The sequence below is a fragment of the Ornithodoros turicata genome, chromosome 1 (genome assembly GCF_037126465.1).
Source record: "Ornithodoros turicata isolate Travis chromosome 1, ASM3712646v1, whole genome shotgun sequence".
Classification (NCBI taxonomy): Eukaryota; Metazoa; Arthropoda; class Arachnida; order Ixodida; family Argasidae; genus Ornithodoros; species Ornithodoros turicata.
The window spans coordinates 53,427,348-53,452,073 of NC_088201.1; the positions used below are offsets into that span (position 1 = coordinate 53,427,348).

A 24,726-nucleotide genomic window follows, 5' to 3' on the forward strand; every position below is an offset into this window, starting at 1 on the left:
CCCAGTAACTTCTGAAAGTCGTCTGCTCACACCGATGCACTAGAAGGCGCAAAAGCAGACGATTTCTGTATCCTATCACGGACTTACCCGCAGGGCGACGTGGCCGTTCTTATTGTTGCCAACACAGATCGTGGCGTGCTCTGCAATCTTTATCAATTTAATTCGGTTATTTAATAACTGTGGCGTGTTTTGTCGGGTAAATTAGCAGTATTTCATTTTCAACAAAGGGCAATCGAATGGTACACTTTATGAAAGGGGCAGGGAGTACGAGACCATCCCTTTAAGCGTGTTATGTGGGCGAGTTTCGTTTGCCCAGTTTAGGAACCGAACTTCACCGGATAACGTGCCGAAGTCCAACTATTGCACGGAATCATACAGTTATCACACTTGATCTGTCAAAAACGCTGGGCGTACGCCGTTTTGATGCAGTTGACATAAGTGCTTCAGTGTCACAAAACAGGTGTACTCCTCCCGTTTTCAGAATATCAGAGGAATGAACGATGTTCTTTTTATCATTTTTATTATTATTATTATTATTCTTATTCTTATTCTTATTATTATTCTTATTATTCTTATTATTCTTATTATTCTTATTATTCTTATTATTCTTATTATTATCCATTCATGATTGCCATCTATAACGATGGCGGTAACCCCGGACAAAAAGCTGCCAATCTGCAGCACTTTTAATTCCGTGTTAGCGCTGCGAAGCAACTGTGGCTATGAGCGGCGTACAGGCGTGGGCAGATGGAGAGAGGACAGCGGGAAGGAGTGGGGGGACAGGGGGTATGCGTCCTGGGCAGATTTCTGGAAAGTCTGATAGAAAACCCGGGGAAAACCTCAGACACCACAGCCGGTGCGGGGATTCGATCCCGCCTCACCTCCCAGTCTCGGCGTGGAAAGCGATCATCCTAAACACTATGCCACGGGAGCTGGTGGAGAGGACGATGCCGTTCGGGCTGGCTCTATTTTCTTACAAACACATGGGTGTGTATTTCTCCTGTGACATGTCTTGGGCGAGTCACATTTCGCGCACCATTTCCAGTGCAAGCCACACTCTTGTATGACGCCCTAATCTTGGTCATTGTCAATTAGCGGTTAACACGGTCGCTTACCGTGTGTTCACATGAGCGACATTCCGCACAGAAGATGCGAAAAACGTCATAGCTTTCTGCTGTCACGTGATCGCGAGCGCTCAACGTCGTGTCTTCACGTACACTGCTAACCGTGGGGAATATCCTGCGACACAGCCACAAGATATTCCGTAGCAGGCGAGAGTAAAAGACGCTCATGTCGCTACAATGCAGCACTCAGACGGGACGAAGGGCGGTTAAAAGAAGGAGACAAACGTATCTGCAAACTCTCAACTGACAGGAATTTATTTGTGCAGGCATATTTAAACAATCATAAGAAAAATAGGTGGCGCACTAGTTACACAAAATTTCATTCCCTTAGTGTGGTCCACGTGGGCCCGCAAGGTCTACCCCACACTCCACGTTTAGAAACTCTTTTTCTAGGTCAGTCAGCGCAAGGGACGGGGCACTGATACAATGCATCCCTTTTCTGCGAATACAAAGGCTTCAATTATCTAGCAAATAAATGCGAATAAATTCCTGCCAGTTGAGAGTTTGCAGATACGTTTGTCTCCTTGTTTCAACCGCCCTTCGTCCCGTCTGAGTGCTGCATTGTAGCGACATGAACTATCACCAACTCCCCCTCATCCTCCCTTTGAAAAGACGCTGACGGTGTCATCTGCCTAAGTGTCGTCTGCTAGGTGCGCAGTACGCCACTCCAGATATTCCGGCACCGTGCTCAACATAACACGGGGCGGAACCCCGGCCCCGCGAGCAGTGTGTTTCGCTTTTTCTTCCACTAGAATATTCCGTGATGATGTCGCTCGTGTGAATAAACGGTTGCTCTACGCTTGCCAGACCGAATCTGCAATATGCCCCTCTGCGAGGTGGAACCCTTATGAAATCACCCTAACCCAAGCTATTGAAGCAGTACAAAGCCGAGCAATTCGTTCTGTTAGACAATTGCCGCCCTGAGAGCAGAATTTCGTGGCTCAACTTTCGACACCGAATTTTGACCTGCGCCTGGGAGGTCTCTAGCTTCTTTTATTTTTTTTATCTCGTATTTTTCGTAATAGCGCAGATATGTTAAATAGAGCAGTATTCGTCGCTCTGGTGCGGGATCACATTTTCAAGCTCGAGCTAAGACTGACCAATCATGACTAATTACTGTTGCCACAATGCTAAGTAGTGGAATGGTCTTCCCCAGCATATTGCGTCGCTCCACGACCCTCAGAAATGCTATAACAAGGGAACTTCTATATCAAGGTATTTCTTGGACATGTAACCCCTGATTCACCAGAGACTTCTCTTTTGTCGATATTCGTTTATGTTACATGTTCGCACTTCGTTTTGTGGGTTTTATTTGTTATAATTATTAGTTTTATTAGTTTTTTTCTTATCCTTATCCGTACTTATTTGAGTAAGTGGCTCTCACGTTTAGTTTTTGTATAGCTGTGTTTATCCTACGTGCCTGTGCCCCCCTCCGTGTAATGCCCTAACGGGTCTTTCACGTATGATCAAACAATAAATAAATAAAATGCAACCTCATATTAATTTCACATGTGACACATTATTTTGGCACGAGGGGATTAAGGTTGGACAGGGTGAGTGCTGGGAGATCTGTCTGACTGCTTGGCGGCGGGCTGTTCAGAGACATAGCGCTTCTTGGGTCGGCTTCAGAGGGAATTCGGCTACCATTCGCCCGAAAGCGTCTCAGTAAAACCCACAAGAAACCCTCAATATTGGCAGCCAGTGTAAGGACTTGGTCACCTTCTAAAAAGGTGCGTGAAGTGGAAGAAGGTAACGTGGGCGACGTTTTGCACTGCTGTGGACCAGCGAGTCTGAAAGCTATCTTGCGTGAACACGTGACATGTCAAATGGGTAATGAAGCAACCCTTGCGGTCTTGAAGCAACCAACGCAGCTATGACGGCAAAGGTTCAGTGCAAAGATTCGTATATTTTGTTCCAGAGCATCAGTTATGAACGAGGGCTGCACTCTGTACCCATAGTAATATCCTTCGGCTAATGAGTTGTTTCTTATTTTAATACCCGAGACGTATTACTAGTCACAGACCGACTGCTGCAATAAAGCGTTCGCTGTAGGTCTGAAGAACACACGACGCTGCCGAATATCGGGGCAATAGTGATGGAAGTCACTGCATCCGCTTATCTTGTCTCAAACGCTGCCAATCGCACAGCAATTAAGACTCAACAACAGTATATAAGCTCAACACATACCATAAGAGAGATGGCATGAGGGCTGCCTCGTAGTCACATGGATGTGCCGGCGAAAAATGGGGATATCCGCCACGAGGAAGGGGACATTGACCAGGCTTGGCCTTTGGTGGAAGAGAACCGTCTGCCTCAGGAAACTGTAAGGAACAATACATCCCTCCATTACAAGCCATAGAATTACTACAGGGGTACTGTTTGCTACGCAGCATAGAGGACTCTTGGGGACTTTGTTTTAAACGAACAAAATCCCAATGATGTTCTTTTCACTTTTCTTCCGTTGAAGCAGTGCTGTTATGTTTGTGGTGTTTTGCACATTTATTGTACATATATGTAGATGGATACATGTACATTAGTTCTTTCTCCTGTTTTACTTTTTTCGGTGCGTAACTCGGTTCGAAGGTTTCCTTGCATCGGCATCATTTTCCCGTCATTTTGCATGTAATTTTATAGCTTAATCGGAATATCGCAACTGTAATCCACTAATCAGATGAGTAAATATTCGACTGTACGAACGTTTCAACACAGGTCTGCAACCATCTGTGTATACAACCACGTGACTGCGTTTTCTTTCTTTCTTTGCTATTGTATACACTGTAAAATAAATCTGCAATTTTACACACAAGTGACTGCTAACCCGGTTGCCTGCATATGTGCTGTAGTAGTAGTTATTGCAAAAAAAGAAAAATGTTTGGAGTACACAGTGCACAGCTCCCAAAAGCGAAAAGAGAGCGACTTACATTAAAGGGATATCAAACTGCGAAAACCCAGTCCGGAACTGTGCAGTGTACACATCAAACGGATTCTGTGCACCATGTAGGTTACGGCACATATGCCGGCAACAGAGTTAGCAGTCACTTGTACTGTAAAATTACGGATATTTTTCTTACAGTGTAATACGACGACACGAAGGGGGAGTTCGGACAGTCACGCAGTAATACAGAAAAATAATTAGGCGATACTTTGCTAGAAGTTTACAGTGAACTAGAAGTTTATTACACCCTAATGGTACCGTAAAGTAGGAGAGTGCAACCTGAGAAAATGTATCTATTTGATAGCATGAGCCCTCAGTCGCAATCGCTTCACAATTTCCTTCCCAACTGCACTCAAAGTTTTTAGAAAATTAAAATTGAAAACTATGGGCAACAATGTGCCCAAATTCGCTGTAACTTAGCGTTGGCCGTCAAGTAAAGTAAGCAGAACTGCATTGCATGCGCGTAACGCTGGGCCCAAAACGAAAAAGAGCCGGCTACGTAGCCGTGAAGAGAGGCAAATCATTCTCGGAAGCATAGATCACTGTTCCTTGACGAAAATTCAGGAAATTCGCCATAATTAAGGACTCGCGAACAATAGCGGCTCATCACACATATCTTTCAAAAAGCGGCGGCGCCTCAGCGTTCGCGGCGCGGCCGAGACGAGCCTGTTACACATAGCCGAGCCGCTAGCCTGCAAACGCGTTTCGTTGTTGCTACGTCAAGATTGTACAGATACTTCTTGCACTCTTCGTCCACATTTACATTGTGAAGCAATTCTGCTTTCACCATCAATCGTCGGAACGACAGACGTGACACAGTATAATACAGATGCAGGGTAGCGACGGCAGAAGAAGCGATACACTTGTTTACCTGCCGTCGACAAACACACATGGTCACACTCAAGTCAAGATCCACGCTGGCGCCAAATGAAGCCAATTCCGCCCGTCCGCGAGCGCTCCGTTTGGCTGGATGGAAAGCATTTGCGGATCCGCGTTTGAGAGCTGCAGCATGGAACGGTTCTCGAAAGGTGGCTCGAAACGCTTCACGTCTGCCGCTTCGCATCTCCTCGGACGCGGCTCCGCCTCAACAAACGCATGTGTCAATCCACCTTAAGGGTTTCACAGTATCCCCTCTTTCCCGATTTGTTGGCAATTCAAGGCTACGCGCGTGCTATGTGGTGAAGCTCTGTCATGCGCGCATGGCAGAAGACGACATTCAAAAAGCAGCTTTCGTCACCCATAATGGCCACTACGAATGGCTTGTTATGCCTTTTGGTTTACGGGATGCTCAAGCCACATTGCACCGTGTAATTCGGACTTCATTGAAAATTTATTCATTTCAATTTCAATTCATTGAAAAGCATAATCTCAAAAACGTACTGAACTATTTCGACGACGTCATCCAGTCGAATACAAAATAACAAAATCTGGAGCATCTTCCAGCAGTCCTAAAACCCCTGAAATCCGAAAACGTGAAACTCAAATACTAGAAGGAATCTAAGTCTGCCACTGCGAGGATTGCCTTCCTTGGACAAACCACCTGCGTGGGGAAGCTGAGGTCATGAACTGCGCTGCCGACAATCACACGGTATCCAACACCGAGAACCGTCAGGGATGTTCATCGATTCCTCGGCGCGGTAAACGTCTACTGGAGGTATATTGACATATTCACATAAACAGCCCTACCCCTAGGGCCCTAGCGAAGCAACGTATATAACGAGAATTAGCCCAGGTAGGCTAAAAACATGGACGACACAAACCAATAGGCCTCCAACGCCCAAGGATCAATGAAATTCAAATAACCCAAGAAAAGGGCGACGACGCCTCCTGATATCCGGTCAGCGATGCCGTTACACCACGTCAGCAGCACTCTCACCTGAGTTGTACAAGCAAATGAAGCAGAAGTTGGATTGATTGGTTATTATCCATAGTGCAGTGACGGAAAAGACGTTGGACGATGGTGGTGGTGGAACTGGTTGCCGTAGTCGGCCACGCTTAGGCGGGCAACTTCACGGGGAACTGTGCTGAGGAACTGAGGAAAACCGCGGAAAGACATCCAGACAGCACAGCCGACGCCCGGATTCGGACGGGCTTACGCAAACATTTTCGCTTTTACTGACAAATGAAAACAAAATACACTGACACACGTTTAACACTTCCTAGGATAACCCGTTAGCCAGGCCACGAATCTGCATTGATTAGATCTGCTTGTTTATCTGTCAAGGCTGTCGACGGGGTATTAATATAATACAATCATCTTGGGTCCGCTTGATCTTCGACGTTTCTACTGACGAACATACACATCTCTTGATCTGCTAATCACACGTGTGGCGTTATACACCGACTAGCAACCGCAAGACGCAACGTGGCTGGCGGGTTGGGTCCCTATCGTATCACATCCGTTTCCTGCGCTCCTTCCCAAGCAGCACAATGTACCGAAAGTTGAGTGCAATAGGGGTGGACGGTATGTGTCTTATCAATGTTCTTTAGTTTCATTGTTCGAGGCCTTTCACCTACCCGCCCACCCCTATTGCACTCGACTTTCAGTACATTGTGCTGCTTGGGTTGAGTCTTTCGTTCAGGCATCTACCTGTTTCGCCTATACAGGGTGATTCACGAACCATGTCATTTGGGGTTTATAAGAAGACGGCAGAACGGAAAAATATGCGGTCAACAGCTTCCGTGCGGCAATTAAGTTTGCCATCATCAAAAAAATAATTTTGTGGAATTTCAATTGCAATAAATTGAAATTTCTGAATTGAACTCTGAAATTTGCTCATGCATGGTATGTCAATTGTCATGTCAAATGTCAATTTGCATGGTATGTTGGGGGATCACTTATTGACAAGCGTGGGATGTCAGGCAGAATTCCAAAAAACAAAAATTTTGTTCAGGTGTAAAAAACAGGTTAGCTTTCTATTTCGAGAGGCGCATGAGATAAAAAAAGCAGGGAGTAACTGCCCGTCTGTAACCCCTGTATTTATCTTTCCTAAAACATATCAGCATTCATGTCGACCACTTAATGATACCGGTTGTGTGTGCGAGAGATGATGATGTAAACTGGAAGTCCAACACCAGAGAGAATAAAGGGGGAGAGGAAGGTTCTTATGTATTTAAGGCCTCGTTTCACAACATAAATATATTTCGTTGGTAGCTCAGTGTGGTATCCTCGTCTTTTTGTGTTTCGTTCTCGTCTTTTTCTGCACTGAGGGTTTTATCGTTTTTAACTATATTAGACGTAAGATGTGAAACAGTGATTACGTTCACAAAGTATATGCACAAATGAAGTTTACTTTGTAGTAGATCACTGATTTTAGATTTCTTAACAAAATTTATTTGCTTCGCTTTCACATGAGTCGAGGCATGCATACAATAAAGAAATCTGTGCAGCAGTAAACTGTAAGTAAATGGTTTGTATGACACGTTACTAGTATCTGGAAAATTCATATTCACCGAACCATATGCTTGTTGCTTTTTCCATACAAACGCTTCATGCTTGACAGAAGTGAAATGTGGAACACCGTCATTGTGTACACAGAATGTGTGCACACATAGTGCCATTCCTTTGCTGGATATAAATACGTATTGTTTTGAAGTAAAATTTGTTTATGTATGGACGTGTACAACATATCTGGCCTGAGCTCTGTCACGTACCATGATTGTTACCTGTGTCTGAATGGCACGTCGTTCCGAGGAACTTTGAAATCACGTGCACTGTGCCTTCAGTGAAATATTTCACTTGTGCACTTCCAAAGCGTTGTCTCTATGCGAACATCTAAATTGCACAGATGACAAGTGGTTGCAAAGCAACATATGCGCTTTGCCTGTATGTATGCTGACCACAGTGAAGAAAAGTTTCTTCAATAAGGAGGGATACGCTATATTGAGACTGCCTTCCATAACCAGAAGTATGCTGTTCCCACTTTGGTCAACCATCATACCAATATACGCTTAGTGTAGGCTACTCGTTTTGGTGCAGGAAGAGTGCAGGCTACTCCACCAGTGTGCTGTGAGAGTTCGTCACTGCTGTACCTTAGAAATGAGCTGCTCGAATAATCACGTAGAGGGAAAGAGGAAATATGAAGTCATTGATCTGTAACGTTTTGGTAGGTGTCTTCTGTGTTTTTTTTTTTTTTTTTTTTGCTATGCCTTCCTCTCTGGTCCATGGAGGCTTTACATCAGGATTATGCCATCGAGGTGTAGTCCACATTTCATGACCTTTGGACGTCTGCCTTTATTAATTAGGTTTTACGCTTAGCAGAAACATTTCAAAAAGATGTTGGCTCAACATGTAGTTCCAGATGTGCCTGCATATCATAGATATGTAGCACGCCAAAACCGGGAACCAGGAAACCGAAACTGTCATGCTAGCTTGTACATGCGTTACAATGCGAGCGTTACAACAATCGCTAAGAATGTCAAATTCAACGTGGGTTAGTTATTACTAATTTTTATCCGTTTACTGCATCATTTTTCAATAAATTCGTTTGTTTAAGCAAATATGACAAAAACAAAACAGCGGCGTTTTGTACCGCCGGAACGGGCGAACTTCGGGTTTCAGGGTCTGGCAACGGCGTTCCACAAGATGGCAGCCTCCGCTGTTTGACGCTGATTTAACGGCAGCTTGACCCACCTGCCTCCAGCCACGGTATACGCGCCATCGTCATCCTCTTTCCTTTAAAACAATATTCGCTCGTACTCCAACATTTAAAAATTAAAAAAAAAGTTTTTTGTTCGTACTGTTCCTGAGTGGAATTCGTTGCCTGTGGGTATTGTTCGGAGTGAAAGTGTTGCAGTATTCGAAGAGCTTGTCGACGCCATTTGCACTGGTTGAGATGGTTAATGTTCCTGTAAGAGTTTTCTCTTTTGTGTGTGTACGTGTCAAATTGTTTTTTTTTCTTCTCGTTTACACTGTGTATTCCCTCCTGCTTGGGCCATTTCGTTGCTCGTAGTATTTCTAAATAAATAAATAAATAAAACCCCAAATGACATGGTTCGTGAATCACCCTGTATATTCTTTTCTGCGTGACAGTGGAATAGCAGATACGATCCCGGAAGCGCAATACTCAAGTTCGGATGTTCTCAGCCAATTCCGAGACGCCGGGACGGGTGGAAGTCACGCTTACATGGAGCGTTGTGGATGTTCAAACAGGAATGGGCACCACACATCGCAGGAATATCATACTTGAAGCCAGAATAAGCAAGGCTACGCACATTAAACGAGCACGGAAGTGTTCGAAAAAAATATGTCATGTGGAGTAGAAATTAGGATTGCAAGTCCTGGGAGATATATCCGCACAAAAAGTACGCGCGCAGCGCGGAATCTTAGTATGCCAGAGAGCTTTCGAATCTCCCGGGTCACAAAAGTCTCTTCCCTCGTCTGCCAGACTGGGTTGCCTGGTCAAAATGCTCAAAGGTCGCCGATGCGCCCTGAGAAAGTAGCCAAAAGTAGCCAATATATCGTGTACGCAGCCAATTTTGCAGCCAGTGTCGTGTTGGCATATATTACACGGAATGACCATAAATCGTCTGTAGAAATTATACCACGAAATTTGTACTATAGAGCACATATAATACACATACATCAATTAGCAGTTCGTGTCGAGAGCTTCAGGCACACAATATTTCGAGGGGAAAAAAGTGACCAGGCCGTGTCGACATGATTTGTGTTCCACGTGAAACATGACCAGAGAACGAAATATAACCAGACTAGCGACCAGCGGCTAATCGCAGAGAAAGTTCATGGTAATTCGTATAATGATAAGTCGCGTCTTTACATCGCGAGATAACTATAATCATTAGAACTAGCAGCACAGGGCACAAGTCGAGCACAGAAATAAGACAGCCTGAAGGACACCGATCATCATGAACGCACTGTACTCCTGTATACTTCGTCTTTAGATGTGTCACCAAGCTGAAGATTGTCTCGTTTTAGGTACAGATAAGTCTCAAACATACCAAGAATTGTCACACGCCAAGAATTGTCCAGATTTCGGCGCCACGAAAATTAGAAAGTAGCCAAATCTGGCAACCCTGACTGTGACGTCGCCTCCTCCGTCAAATAGTGCGCCGCGCGCCTTCTTTCATCTTTCCTTCTTTCTGCACACTGTAAAAACATAACTTAACCGCATAGCACGTTGTGCGCCAACCATTCCCACGGATGATAGGGTTATCGGTTGTGGTTCGAAAAGAGAGGGAGTCGTACACCTTTTTGTTTCAATTATCCTATATTCAAATTGGCACAGAAAAAGCGTACGCCTCGCTCCACTCTCTTGGAATCACACGCGATAGCCCATTCATTTGTGGCAATGCAAATATACCAAAGCTTTGGAATAACCCAGATCAAAATATTAACGGTGACTGCGATTACCTGTGTCATCGGCAATGTCTGTAAACCTCCAAAGGTATCTGCACATAACTCTTGTCTACGTAGACTGAGCCACTGAGCCCAAGAGAAGACTTCGAACTCTAGAAGTTAGTGCAAGGGACGGCCCGTCGTGTGTATCGATGTTCTTTCGTGTAAACGTTTTCCGAAGCTGCCAGAAGTATACGTTTCTGCATGTTATCAGAGCATTTTAGGCTGTCCTCCTTCCATTATGAGCCCTTCCAGTCGAAAACAGAGTCAAACTTCACTTCACGCCAATCTGTTGACAAACTTATCGCGTGTGCCATGATATGGAATGTTCTATAGACACTCGGGCGACCTCCAGCTAGTAGCCCATTTTCGGTCAAGGCAGTCTGGTGCTGAGACAAAATGCAGGCAGCTGAGAATTTGCTTCTCTTCACTTTTCCGAATCCAAGCTTCGTGAAAAAGGTAGTAGCCTTGGTATTTTCTTCGTGGTCAAAACATGATCGCATATTACGAATAAGGTTGACGAACGCAAGACAGTCACCAAAAAGATATGGAGAACCGATCGAGCCTTCATAAAAAATGCGTTCGTGAATATGATAGAGTGAACCGAAAATTGGGAAATGTGTTATATTCTTGCCCTATTCCTTCCCGTTAGACGTGACGGCCCCACAGCTTTAACGCGATGACAGGGCATCACTCAGGCGGAGTGTCATATCGTTTTCATCCGACACACCGTTACCGAGGTTATTTTCACATGCCGTTTACTGTCACACTTGCGTATCTTGTTCTTCTATGTGAAGCTTCCACAACTTAGAAAACGCAACAAATTCTTCTCCAAAAACATATCCTACTGGCTTTCCCTTTGCGTCCTTTGCTTTCTTCTCGCATGGCTCTACGGAATAGAGTGCGAATGTCGTAATGGCGTGATTGCCTGAAAAGTATTTGAGCTCTCTCATAGTGTTGCGTTATCTTGGGAGGCAAAGTCGCAGTTTTAAATGGAATGCTGTTGGACTTAAAAAGTGCTTTCGACAGAACGTTTAGCGGAAATTTATTTAAACAGAGGTGGAAAAATAAGGAAATAAACATAAAGGAAGATAGGACGTTGAATTCTACAGTAACACACAAGTTTGATGCAGTCAATTGGGCCGCAATTGGCTTTCCCTGTGTCTCTGACAGAACAGAAAATGTCGGGATACACGAAGGAGCATCCGGTTCCCGATCGCACGAGAACTTCAGAAACTCAAACCAATTTTGTAGCAGCAAGACGTCGTCAGCTGCCACAAAAAAATGAAGTGAAAACCGTGCAGTGAATGAAGACACTTCCGCCTAGCGGGTTTGGTTCACTCAGGTGTTGCATTCTCGTTGTTATCAGTGAACCCGTCGTCTGCGCCATAGGGTCCCGCAGGTAGTTCATCACAGTTATCCCATGACAGCCAGCATTCTCTTGCACGCACAATATAGTGTTTTGCAATCAATTCCAATGCGCAGGATATCAAGGAAACAGCTATCCTCACAAGCCTCGCTAATACTGCCTCGGGAGGGGAAGCAACCGTGATGTTTGAGGATGACGAGGTAAGGTTATACCAAGTATTGTTATGCTATAGTATTGCATGTTGTTACAGTTGTGTGAAGAAGCGCTTAGATGGATTGCTATCTGCGACTTATCAAAATGCTTTCAGCGTTCACCAAAAAATCACCGTTGGTGTAGTAGTGGCGTCTGCATTACGTGCAAGATGTGATTATGAATGTGATTTCATGCGCATCATTTTTGTTTTGAGTCGATACCCAATCTATCAAAGCACTGACAGGTGTACCTGGCACTGTGAACTCTTGTCTTTAGTAGGTGCTATGAATGCATCTTACGTTGCGTAGCAACTGTGTCTCCTTATGAAAGCGATATTGGACAATATGGATTTCAGGACATCCATCCCGAGAAGAAAGCCAAGGTTGCGAACAAAGCTACGTTTTACGGAGTTGACGACAGGCCACCATGGTACTTCAGCGCTCTTCTGGGGCTCCAGGTAAAGTACACAACCTGATGAAACACTACGTGTCACACTAGGATTCAGCTCATTAATGTGGTAGCATAGCCCGGACTTTGGTAGGAGAAATGTCATATCAACGGAAATATTATGTACGTACGCCAAGAAAAAAAGAAACGAATGTTTTAGTTGTTGGTACACCAGTCTGCCAGCATTCTGCTTCTATGCTCACGAGTTCGTACTCTGAGCAAGAAAATACGTAGTCACAGCTCAAGTTTGAAAGGCCCCTGAGTTGAAAGCGTGCGGTTGCACGGTTGGTAGCCTCCGCGCTAAGGTGTTTCGAAGTCGATAAGAAGAAGAACAACAAACTGAACTGGAACAAAATATAGTACGGCAGACCTCTAATTTTCCGGTCATGTGTATGTGTTACAAATTGTATTTGGTTTAAGAATCTTGATACTCTTCACACGATCACATAATGCTTGGCTCTAAGTACGTTTAACTGATTTTTCCTTCAGGGTTTTCGGATAAACATATACCTCCTTTGCCATTTCATTTTTTTCAACTTAAACTACATCCTTTATTTCACATCCTTACAATTCGTACAATGTTGACGGGGCTCCGGGCTCATTTCGCGACGGTGGCAGCCACCAACGTAAATTCCGCTTTAAGCGGTAACCGCATACGACGATTTCTCGACGAAAAAACGGCCAACTTTCACACCGGCACGACAACTCGACGGAAAAACGGCGGGATAGTGCGGGACAAACCGCATGCACAGTTTCCACTGCGGCGGACGGTGGCGCCCTAGCGGGCGTTTCGTTAGTCAGTGTTAAATTTTGACTTCAAATTAACTGATACATATTTTGAAGAAGTTCTTGCGGTCAAAGCATATTCGCGAAGCAAGCGCTACAAAGGCGCCCTCAGACAGCAGCGGGCGGGCGACAGCATGCTTCCCAGTTCCCAGGTTGGTCATACAGGCATCCGAAATGCCCGCCACGTCCGATCGTGGAACGATAGCGCGTGGAGCGGTCCTATTGGCTGCCGTCGAGCGGCCGTTTCCACTCTTCGCCGGATTTTTCTGTCCACCGCTGTCGTCGAGAAATTGGTGAAGTTCCCAATGCTCGCGTCGGCTCACCGGAAAAACGGTGACGGTGGCCGGTTTTCCGTCGAGAATTCGTCGTATGCGGTTACCACTTTAGAGGCCGCCAGCGGTTCCAAAAAAGATGGGATAATGTCTAAAAGGCTGATAGATTTTGAATTTTTCACGTAAACGTGCGATCTAAGAAACTTCATGCGATCGTTCTCGGGATTACCATCATTACTTATAAGTGACCGTTGACTCCACCGAGCAATGCAAGACCCGAGAAACGAAATCTGTTGCATTTCTATTGTTGATGTGTAGTCTTCGGACACCACGGAACGTTTTCACACACGGGCTGATGCCCATGCTACAAGTATTTACGTTTGTTGGTACAGTTCACGACGCAGGACGCGACTGCGTTTCCGCAACATGTCTAGGAAATGTCCTCCATTCTTCTTTGGTGAAATCGTTATGCAGACCTCAAACATCCCCCCACCACAACAACAAAATAATAATAATAATAATAATAATAATAATAATAATAATAATAATAATAAAAAATATTTAAAAAAACATTTCCGTTGTTGGGCATTGCATTTGTCCTTTCAAGTACTATCCCTGACAGCAGCAGTACTGTTTATCCATGATAAATCGTCTAGCTAATCACTCGAAGAAAAAAATTACAGAGCGGTTACGATTGTGTAACGCGAATTTCAGCGGTAGCTGTTGTGTGTGGATGTTGACAGTTTTATTGCTGATATATGTGCAACTACTTTAGAGTGGCGAGTACTGCTTTGTGATCTGTGAAGTGAGTGCTGATGCGTACAGCTGGGATTAGCGTAACAAAATATTACTAAAATCAGGACGAAAGCGGTACAGGAAACGCTGAAAAAATCGGGACACTTTCCGGGACATCGTACCCATCTCTGAGTATGCCAAAACTGCTGTAATTAGTTTCAGATTATTTTAACTTGTTCTGCATCACCGAAACCAAAAACGAGTGTTTTGTGATACAGTACCAGGGTTCTTCCGAGACCTTCCCGTTACCACCTACCGCTGTAAAAGAATTAATATCACTGAACCTCCATAACTGAAGATGATAAATTCAAACGAGACATTACCTTCGAAGTCAATCGGCGGGTAATTCTAAAACTGGAATGCTTTGTGGCCCGCGGGGTATGGTCAATACTATTGATCGCTACTTCTGTGGCTCATCAAGTCGCTAAAGAGTGCAACAATACTACCTCTGGTCTACCGTGAAATCCGCGAGGGCAGTTGGAGGGGGGGGGAGGGGCAAAGTTAGCCTGCTCTTCTTTTTTAGGGCGAGAGCACCTTTGTTACCTCGGTCTGCTTTGGACTGTGTCTTGGAATACGGCCTAACGGTTGCGGAGCAGTGTGACTAGCACTGTTACTACACTAAATACTACTGAATGCAGCACTGGTACCAGCAGTGTACTGTTACTACAGTAAATACTCTCGCGGAAATACCGCTTGCGGTTCCCTCCTGGACTGCAAACCAACAACGGTGCTACAGAACGCAAGGTTCCTGTTCTGTTCACGACAATAGCAGAGCAAGCTCTTTGGAAAGCCCGACGCAGATATACCATACAGTCACGGCAGTGGTACTCTGTGCTGTCTGCATCGAACGTCTTGGGAGTGAGGTGAAGCAATATATTTTTTTTTACTTCTGTGTTAGCAAGCGAAGCAACTGTGGCTATATCGCAAAGTAATATCCCGAAAGACAGTTGCTCATTATAGGTGAAGCAGTATTTCCGTCTGCATAGACCTGTGCCAAGATAGTCGAGGTTGTTAATCTCATGGTGAAACTCCTCACGACTTTCTCACAAGAACGGCGTAACTTCATTACTTGCTCGCGAACGTATGAAATGTAAAAGAGAAAGAAAGAGTACTTTCGTTTCAACAACAACAACAATAATAAATGAAGAACAAACAATACACACACATATGTATAATACAATGCACAAATACAATTCATCAATACACACATGGATATGCAGCATGCAATGGTGATATATGCATACGGATATTCCCGTGAAGCAGCATATTTTGTTTTATACCCTCTCTTCTATCGTTTTTGCGCTTACGAGTGCAACTTGAGAACTCTATCACTGGAACATATTCTGTTTGAAAGAGAAATCGCTTCGATTCGAAATTCGAAAATAGAATCATATATTCGCTTCGGCATTCGAAAAATACGAACGTCTGCAGAGCAGTATACTTTGAAGGCCCTACATCATTCTGTTGAGCATTTTGTGCTATAAAAAATGTCCTTGTAGGGGCTTTCTCCAGCGATGGACGCCAGAAAACGCCTCTTTCTTTTGTGGACATGCAGAAAATTTAATATAAGCAGCTGCGAAAACATGAGAGGGGAAGTACATAGTTACAAAACATATGTGCGAATACCTGCAGAGAACGACATACTCAGCTACAAAAATGCATACCTCATCTACAACTAGAATGAATGGTGGCTCAGTCTCGGGTACCTATAGCATACAAAAGCCTGCAGACGAATAAATCCATTACTCAGTTTCCGTGAATGATATTATTCTTATTTCAAACGTTTTGCCAAATTACCAGCAGCCTCGATGCATCATGAACAAGAAGATTTATTTTACTATGTCCTCAACTATACAAGCGAATGTCTCGCCAGTCCCTCTTCGATATGCTTTTGCACTTTGTTCAACTCAATGAATTAAATCAAATCAAACTTGCGCGCGTCTCCAACAGTATCAAAACCACAACCGTGTCGTGTCGTGAGGACGTCTACAGAAAACAGTAATTCATTACGTATTGTGCTACCAGACGAAAATCCCACACCTGCAATCGTGGTAGAACTATATCACTACCGCACAACGACGTGCAAAGACAGACGCCGTGTCGCTGCTTGCAGCAGACGTGAATATTAGGAAGCCGAAATAATAGGAAAACGTGCCCGTCTCGTGTGGGTACTTTATGACGGCTACGCCACATGTAAGGGCAACGCGGCCGTTTCATCAAAGGTTAAGCTGTACACTTTAAAGTTAATTCAATTTTTATAAACGACGCACATCTTACCGGCGAGCTGACGTCGAAGAGTCACGAAAACATGATAAATCTTGCGCTAAAAAGGAAAGTGGTGCTAATGGCGGCCCAAAGACGGCGGAATTCTCTTCATTTTCTCTGCTTGCGGTTTCGCCTTTGTCCCATCTTTAAATATTCTCATTCCGTTTGGAGTAGGTATTGTAACCTGTGTTACGAATCCAAGAATGTGGTCATGAACTACAAAAATAGCCGTTGATTACTGTTCGGCTGACAGAAGGAAACGTCCTCAACTGGTTTAAAGGAGGTAAGAACTCCTCTCCGCAGGTATTTAGTTACAGGTGTAATAGGTGTAATATTGTTCTTCTACGCTTCGTAATTCCTATTTACAATTTACTTTTCAATACTTCTCCTTCATAACGTGTGCAGCGTTAATACAGAAACGCACTTTTTTTCGGATACGGGCGAGTAGACGTCCAGATCCTCTATCCATCGTTACGTCATTTAAAGAACTGTAGCACCCAATCAGATGCCAACGCGGAGGTGCACATAACGTTCTGCTCTACATTCTTAAAAATGAACTTCACCGCATAGCACGTTCCTAGCCAACCATAATCCCGAATGACAACGTTCCCGCCCTTGATTTGTTGAAAACGGGAGGCGGAGCCTATTTTGTATAGCCATAATGCCGTACATAATGCTACATAATAGCTCCGCCTTCCATTATCAACAAATCATGAGCGAGAAGATTGTCATTGGGGATGATGGTTAGCTAGCAGGGTGCTATATGTGGTGAAGGTACGGCCCTATCAGATTCATCTATACAAAAGGTGTCACAGCCAACAAGTTAAAATCGCCGCTTGGAGCCGACACAGTCGGCGGGATAGCCTGGGAGAGTTCACAGCCCCTTTAACGCGTGTTCAGCTCTCAGGATAAAGCGGGAACCGCATACGACGTTTTCTCGACGCAGATACGCCGAGTTTTGAGGTCGTGACGTCACTCCCGACGAGGAAACGTCCAGCCCACCCGCAAACGGCGTTTTCTCAGCGCAGCCTAGGAGGTGGCAATGGGGCCGGCGCAAAGTTTGTACTCGCGGCCCCTGGCGGAATTTCTCATCATGAGTGCGAGCTATTAAAGGCTGGCATAACATACACGACAGATATGACTTGAAAAACATGCAGTATAACTTTGTATAGACACAACATCGGGTAACCAAAGGCAACAAACACGGTGCGCCGACCATCCACGTGGAAATCTCTTGCCTGTACTTCGGCTTCCGTCCACTGTACTCCCGCGTCTCACAGTATGGACGAAAGTCGAAAATTTCTGCAGCTAAAAAGAAAAAAAAAGCTGCTTTTCAAAAACTGACAGCCGTTGCAGGAGAAGGATTGAAGAAGACGCCCAGAACACTCTACACTCTTAAAAATGAACTTCACCACATAGCACGCGCCTAGCCAATCACCATCCCGAATGACAACGTTCTCGCCCCTGATTTGTTGAAAACGGGAGGAGGAGCCTATTTTGTGCCGTGCATAATGGGCACAAAATAGGCTCCTCCTCCCGTTTTAGCAACATCCTCACTCAATCGCTGCACCCAGTATACTGGGTGCAGCGATTTCTAGGCCAGAGGGCCGGAAACGACAATCGAACAATGGCTAGCAAGTGGGACATAGTAATGCGTTTTGTCCCTCCCGTGTCCCCAATTATTTTTATTAGCAGCCAATTCTGCCTGGTCCACTTCATTCTGTCTTCCACTTGCGCGTACTTCGCGACCACACCGTCCATGCCCACTGAGCGGCTGGGCAGACGGTCGTTTCCGGCTAGCCACGCGATAGGTCAAGACGGACACGCTGCTTCCTGCACTTGCCACTCAGATCTGTTCACCTGAGATGTCGGCGTCCACGCTCGACGGCTATTGTTCGGGGAGCTGAACGTAAAAAAGTCAAGCGCTCGGCGTTCTTGCGTCGAGAAAACCTCGTATGCGGGCCGCCCTTAATGCAGCCCGTTTCATCGTTTGCAGGACGACTCTTCTGAGCAACTCCTATACCATGCCACAAAGCTTTTGGTGCACTCGACCTGGGGGCTTAATCGTTTCACACGTTCAACTTAACGGCACGAGACAGCTGAACGAGCCGTTCAGGCTAACGAAACGAGCAACTTTATCGATGCTTTGCTGTGGTCACAATCTGTGCTCTTCGTGAAGCTTCTTCTTTGTGGTTATTGTGCACGTTGCGAGCGCTCACGTGTTGTGATGTCACCGCACTGAGCGAAGAGCAGTGGTGGTGGTGGTGGTGGGTGGTGATAGGGCTTGCCGTTGTCGGCCTCACGTATGGGGGCAACGTCACGACTGCCGCCCTGGGGGAATGTGCGTCCTGGGCCGACTTCTAAGGGAACTGTGCCGACATATGTCTGAAAGCGTCTGAGGAAAACCCAGGAAAAACCCCAGACAGCACAGGACAGCGAAGAGCAGGCTGGCGGCGAGGCTTCATCTTCTCCGACCAATAGGACTCTTTCATTTGTTCCGATAGCTCGCATTCTCGTACTCTCATACATGCTCGTTGCGTTCCGATGTTCGTTCCCATGCTCGTTCATCATCTTCTTTTTCTTCTCGTCTCAACATATGGCTCGAAAGTCGTGTGAAAATAATGAACAAACAAGTACGTCACTCTAAGGATAATCGTCGAGCAATACGCAAAAAATTGTAAATCATTTTCCTGCCCTGACGATGGTGTCGGGTGAGAATGGTCTTAAGTATCATACGAGAACTAGTGTGTGCTGAGTTCTAGAGCACGTGGGAGTCCGAGACCAGAAAGGAAAGACGTAATGGTATCAGAAGTACCAAAAGAAGAAAGAGGAGGAGGCTGCCCGTTCTCCTCAACGTGTACACTTATTTCGTTAACTTTATGTATTTTTTTCCTTCAAGCATGGAAGTACAACATGCAGCCTTACTGTCGGGCTTCATAAACAGTGCGAACAGCATTTCTTCCCTGACGAAAAAACTTTACAAAATCTATCTGGTCCAGTTGAAAGGCATCCTGATGCCTAAAATAAAATAAATTCGCAGTGCAACGTTTTTCTAGTGAGCTTGAACAGAACGTTAGTGAACTGTTTTAATTCCGTGTTAGCACTGCGAAGCAAGAGAATGTTATGGAACTATTCAAGACGATCGACCTCAGGAAATCCACAGAATCCTTTGCTCTTCGCGTTCATTCCTACATCAACACTATGTCCGCAATGTACTATTAAAGAGAACAATTCGAACACTACTATATGCATCCATTTCGCCTTTGTTGTTCATCACAACACCCGTAGCTATCAAGACGGAGTGAAGTACACGGGTCGCAAGTCGTCACAAATGGTGCGGAGAGCGTTCCTTGGCGGACGGAAGAACTTTACAAAATCTGTCTCGTCCAGTTGAAAGCATCCTGACGCCATCACGTCCATGGGGCACAGTTAGCCGCTGTGTGTTAGCCCAAGCGAAGAATCCCTCCGCCATCTTTCATGGGCAGCTTCAACGTCAGCGAGTCGTCAGGAGTAACGAAACGAAGAACCTTATCGATGCTCTGCTGTGACACAATCTCTGCTCCTCGTTTAGCTTCTTCGTTGAGGCTATCGTGCTCGTAACGAGCCCTTACGTGTTCTGATGTCACCGCCCTGAACGAACTACAGCTGCCAACGAGGCTGCCATCTTTTCGACCAATGAGGTTGTTTAGTTTTGTTTGGATTGCTCGCATGGTTTGTCTATGGCTTGTCTATGGCTTGTCTATGGCTTGTCGTTGTCACTTCTTCGTCTTCTTTCTCGTCTTCATCTCCATCTTCTCGAGAATATCTCACAGCCCTCATGTAGCCACTGGTGTAAATACGATGAAAGGGGGAGCATGTCATTTCGTACAGAGTCGTGGAGCAATACATGTTCGTTTCTGCAGAAATTCCGTTTCTGCAAATCTCCAAATGAATTTGTTTCACATTCTAACGAGTCGGTAGACCCACTCGTTAGGCAAACGATCTCATTCGATCGTAACTTGACCGAGAGTTTACGCCCCTGTCACTTTAACGAAAAGAGCGCGTCATACACCACGTGCTCGAGCTCCCAAGTGCCTCGCGCTTGTATAATCATGAGCCATGTAGGCGATGGAGCCTGTGAGCACGTGAACACATTGGTTAGGCAGACGACACCGTCGGTCGTTACGCGAGCAAGAGATTACGCCTTTGTCCCATTAACGAAAAAAGCGCGTCACGTGAAACGTGTCACGTGTTCGTGTGAACGAGAGCTCCGCCCCTTGTTGGCTCGCGAACGATGGAAGTGATCAGCCCTGAATTCAGTAAGCGGATCTGGTACAGTCAGAAGGAAAATCTTTATCACATCCCAAAGACCTGTTCAGTTCCACATTACCAGAACTTTAGCAGCTGACACAAAACAAGCAGTAATTTATGGAAAGCCTGGGAACTAGGAGTGGAAAGAACGAAACTACTGAAAAAAGAAGAAGAAATAACACTCAAATAAAGGTCTTGGAAAACGTTACAAGGTCTTGTTTAAGCGGCTCCTTCCCGCTGTACCTGGTTTTCGCGTTATGGATTCCAGCCACCAGCTCGTTTCTTTCTAGTTGTTGTGTTCGTAAAAGTACCTGTATATAGTGCCGTGTCGTGATCGTGTCACATGCGCTTTTCCAAGAGTGTAAGAAGATCCAGAGAGGCCACTCATTTGGAATAGAGGATGAACGTGCAAAAAACGCGAACTAAAGCAGTCATGTAACAGCGAAGAGCAAGAAAGAATGCGTACCCCGTTAAAAGCAAGATGATCTACACGCGGTTAATGAAGAAATACCAGACGCATGTCAGAAGAACCTAAGCTTTTCCCTTACGCAAGTCAAAGTGAATGCGACACCATGGGTTCTATGTTTGGTAGGCCTCAACAGAAGTACAACATTATTCACCACCGAATACTTACTCTGGCCTCAAGGGGTTGCCTTGATAAATGTTGCACCCACAGAACTTCTATTCCATTCCAGAGAGCAAATTTTACGTCACTTTTTGCGTCGCTTTATGCTCCGGTCTTCATACAGAAAAAAAGAAAGAAAGAGAGTTCTTCACAACGTTTTTTGAGACAGAGCTCTCCCTGGAGACTAAGTGGGAGTCGCTCGAGTGCATACGAACTGACTATCACATTGTTAGTTTGGATCACAACGATGAATGGTTCCTCTTACAGAAGAAAAAAAAATCACTTCACAAATCACCACAAAAATCAAAACTTTTGTGGGCGCTGAGAACAAAGCAACGAATCCTCAGTGACAAGAATTGAAGTGTTTTGTGATGCAAAGGAAACAAAGAAAGAAATTGTATTACGTCAATGGTCGAATTTCACGGCCGCACGCTACACTCTTAACAATGACTTCACCGCATGGCACGCTCCTAGCCAACCACCATCCGGAGTGGCATCGTTCTTTCTCCTGATTTGCTGAAAGCGGGAGCCGTCCGCCATTTGTATGACATTATGCAATTCCTAACTGCCACAAAAATGCCCCCCCCCCCCGCTTTCATCAAATAAAGGGAGGGAACGTTGTCATTCGGGATGATGGTTGGCTAGGAGCGTACTATACGGTGAAGCTGTATTTATAGAGTGTAGCACCGGCTTGTTCACGCTACAGTAACACTAAACGCCACGTCATCAGCGACCTCGCGTTCTGAACACAGGAGTTCGCCGCAGAACACACCCCTGGCCATCCATCATCCCGAATACCATCGTTAACTGATTTGAGTTGTTCAAAAAGAGGAGGCGTACATCTTTTTGTGACACTTATGTAGTTATGCTAATTGTCACAAAAAGGCGTGCGCCTCGCACTCCCCTCAAATCAGAAGCCACAAACAACTGCCTAATTCGGCGTAACGAATAACACAGACGGTGTTGTGCGGTGAAGTTCTGTTCTCAGAGTCCACGAGCATCAAGCAGAGAGCGGACACTTACACAGCCCACTCAGGAGCCACTGTTGTCATGGCATTGACAACAGCAATGAAGGAGATCAATAATCTCCTACACGATTAAAACAGAACTTCATCGCATAGCACGCTCCTAAGCATCCATCATCCTGAATAACATCGTTCTGTCCGTTTTGTGACATTTATGCAGTCATAAGTATTGTTGCGAAAAAGCGTACGCTTCCCGTTTTCAACAACCAGAAGAGAGAACGATGTCAGACATATGTCGGCACAGTTCCCTTAGAAGTCGGCCCAGGACGCACATTCCCCCAGAGCGTTAGTCGTGACGTTGCCACCTCTGCACTCTAAGAAAAAAAGGAGTAAAACGGGGAGTAATTGCAGCTTCTACTCCCCTAGTCTGCAATTACTCCCCATTTTAGTCCCCTAACCCAACATTTAGTCCCGACATTTACTCCCCAGGACTGCAAATTGTCACTAAACTTCGCGAATGGTCTCCTGAATGCAACAGTCTACGTAAATATGTGCCCTTGGTCAATTTGAACGACATAAGGCTGTATAACTCAGACAACGTAGCAATTTTCAAACCACACAAAGTAAGAAACAGTTAGCGCACCGTTCTTCGCAAATTGTGCCCTAGTATGGCGCAAGATTTTATATCACTCGATATATCACGGTTGTCGGTTTGCTTCAAAGTATTTTCGTGCATGCGCACCAATTATGTACCTCGGACTCTTACAACAGCGCGTGAAATGCGGTCTTCACTCTGTGACATTGATTTAGTCCCGTGCATTTACTCCCGAAAGGGACTATTTTTTGTGGCAATGCAATTACTCCCCAAAAGGAGCAAAAGTACTCTTTTTTTTCTTAGAGTGTGTGAGGCGACAACGGTGAGCTCTTCCAGCAGTACCACTGCCATCGCTATTTGTTTCCAGAGGGTAGCATGTACTTGTTCAGTGGCCGAGGCTTCGCCTGCTGTGCTTTGTTACACTGCGGGCGCCCTATCGCTACTATACAAAATAGGCCTTGGGTCCCGATTAGGTTGCTCGAAAGGAATAAGCCACACTTCACTCTAAAAAAAATATATCTTCACCGCACAACACGTCTCTAGCAAAACCATATCGAATGATGTCGGTGCCCCTCCCGATTTCTTGGAACTAGCTGATAATTGATACTGTGTGGGCTGTACCTCGAAATAAAGTGATCGAAATCCCCGTTGGCAGTCCAACTATGTCTACGAACAGTGTCACACCCCGCATGGTCCCTGTGACGATGCTGCCGGAGCGCTGCTCCTTCTGCTATTCTTGATCACATACAGTTCCTATGCGTAACAATTGATCGCCGCTGTTAGAAAAGAGAAAGCGAAAATATCAACGAACATCAACATCAATAGCTGCAAAGCCCCCCCCCCCCCCCCCCGCAAAATTGACGGGCAACCCAGAGTAAAGCAGTTGAAGAAAGACTATAGTCACACGGAACCAAACTCTGCTACCACGAAAACAAATGGCAGCGAGCGTGCACTCCTTGCCGGAAATGAGCTGATGCCACATCCGCAGACGCCACAACGAACAATTCAAATTGCAGCAATGGAGGTTCCCTCGGCAACAGTTTTATCTCTTAGGGGAAATATGGCAGTGTAGACGTTAACACTGTGCTTGTCGGCACTATCGAATGCGGAAATCGTGATTGTGAAGCACGCGGGATTTCGAGGAACAAATACCTCGTCGGTATTGAGACGACCCTAAAATTGAGTTTTCAATAGCCATACACAAGCAGAACAGTATGCGACACAACTTGGGTTTGTTCATTCGTGTTCTATGGACAGCCGAGCGATTATGGGAACCCGAAGACGCAATACGAAGGTTGTCGGACCTCCAAAGCGTAGGAGTAACTCATGACCCTAAATGTTTCAGGCAGTACAAAATGAAGACCACAAGGCTATTCTATTATAAGTGAGACCGAATGCAGAAATGGACGTTACAACGTGCTGTTTCCCTAGAATGACACATGCTCAGACATACACGACCAGGGTGTCGAACCGAAACGTTTTTCGTTCCGGTTTTCGTTCCGGTTCTATCATAAACGGTGCAGTACCGGTTCTGCTCCGGAGCAAAAACATAACGGTTCATACCGGTTTTAACCGGTTCCGCTTCTGGTGGACATATTCATTCCCAGAAAAAAAAATCAATGCTGCAAAATGTAAACCCGTTTATATGCATACATCGCATTTAATATTAATAGGCAGCTGTGAAATTGGTAGCTCCTGGTTCCTGTAGGTG

The 24,726-nt window shown here is 45.3% G+C and overlaps 1 protein-coding gene across 1 annotated transcript in view; it reads left to right on the top strand.

Annotated features, from left to right (window-relative positions):
- Positions 1-3,332: 3,332 nt before the first annotated feature.
- Positions 3,333-24,726, top strand: part of LOC135378258 (solute carrier family 23 member 1-like) — a 55,171-nt gene continuing 33,777 nt past the window's right edge. The window contains exons 1-3 of the mRNA XM_064611237.1: positions 3,333-3,447; positions 11,900-11,983; positions 12,331-12,432. Coding sequence (XP_064467307.1) covers positions 3,349-3,447; positions 11,900-11,983; positions 12,331-12,432 — 285 coding nt within the window. The 5' untranslated portion in view covers positions 3,333-3,348. The remainder of the gene's footprint in view (positions 3,448-11,899; positions 11,984-12,330; positions 12,433-24,726) is intronic.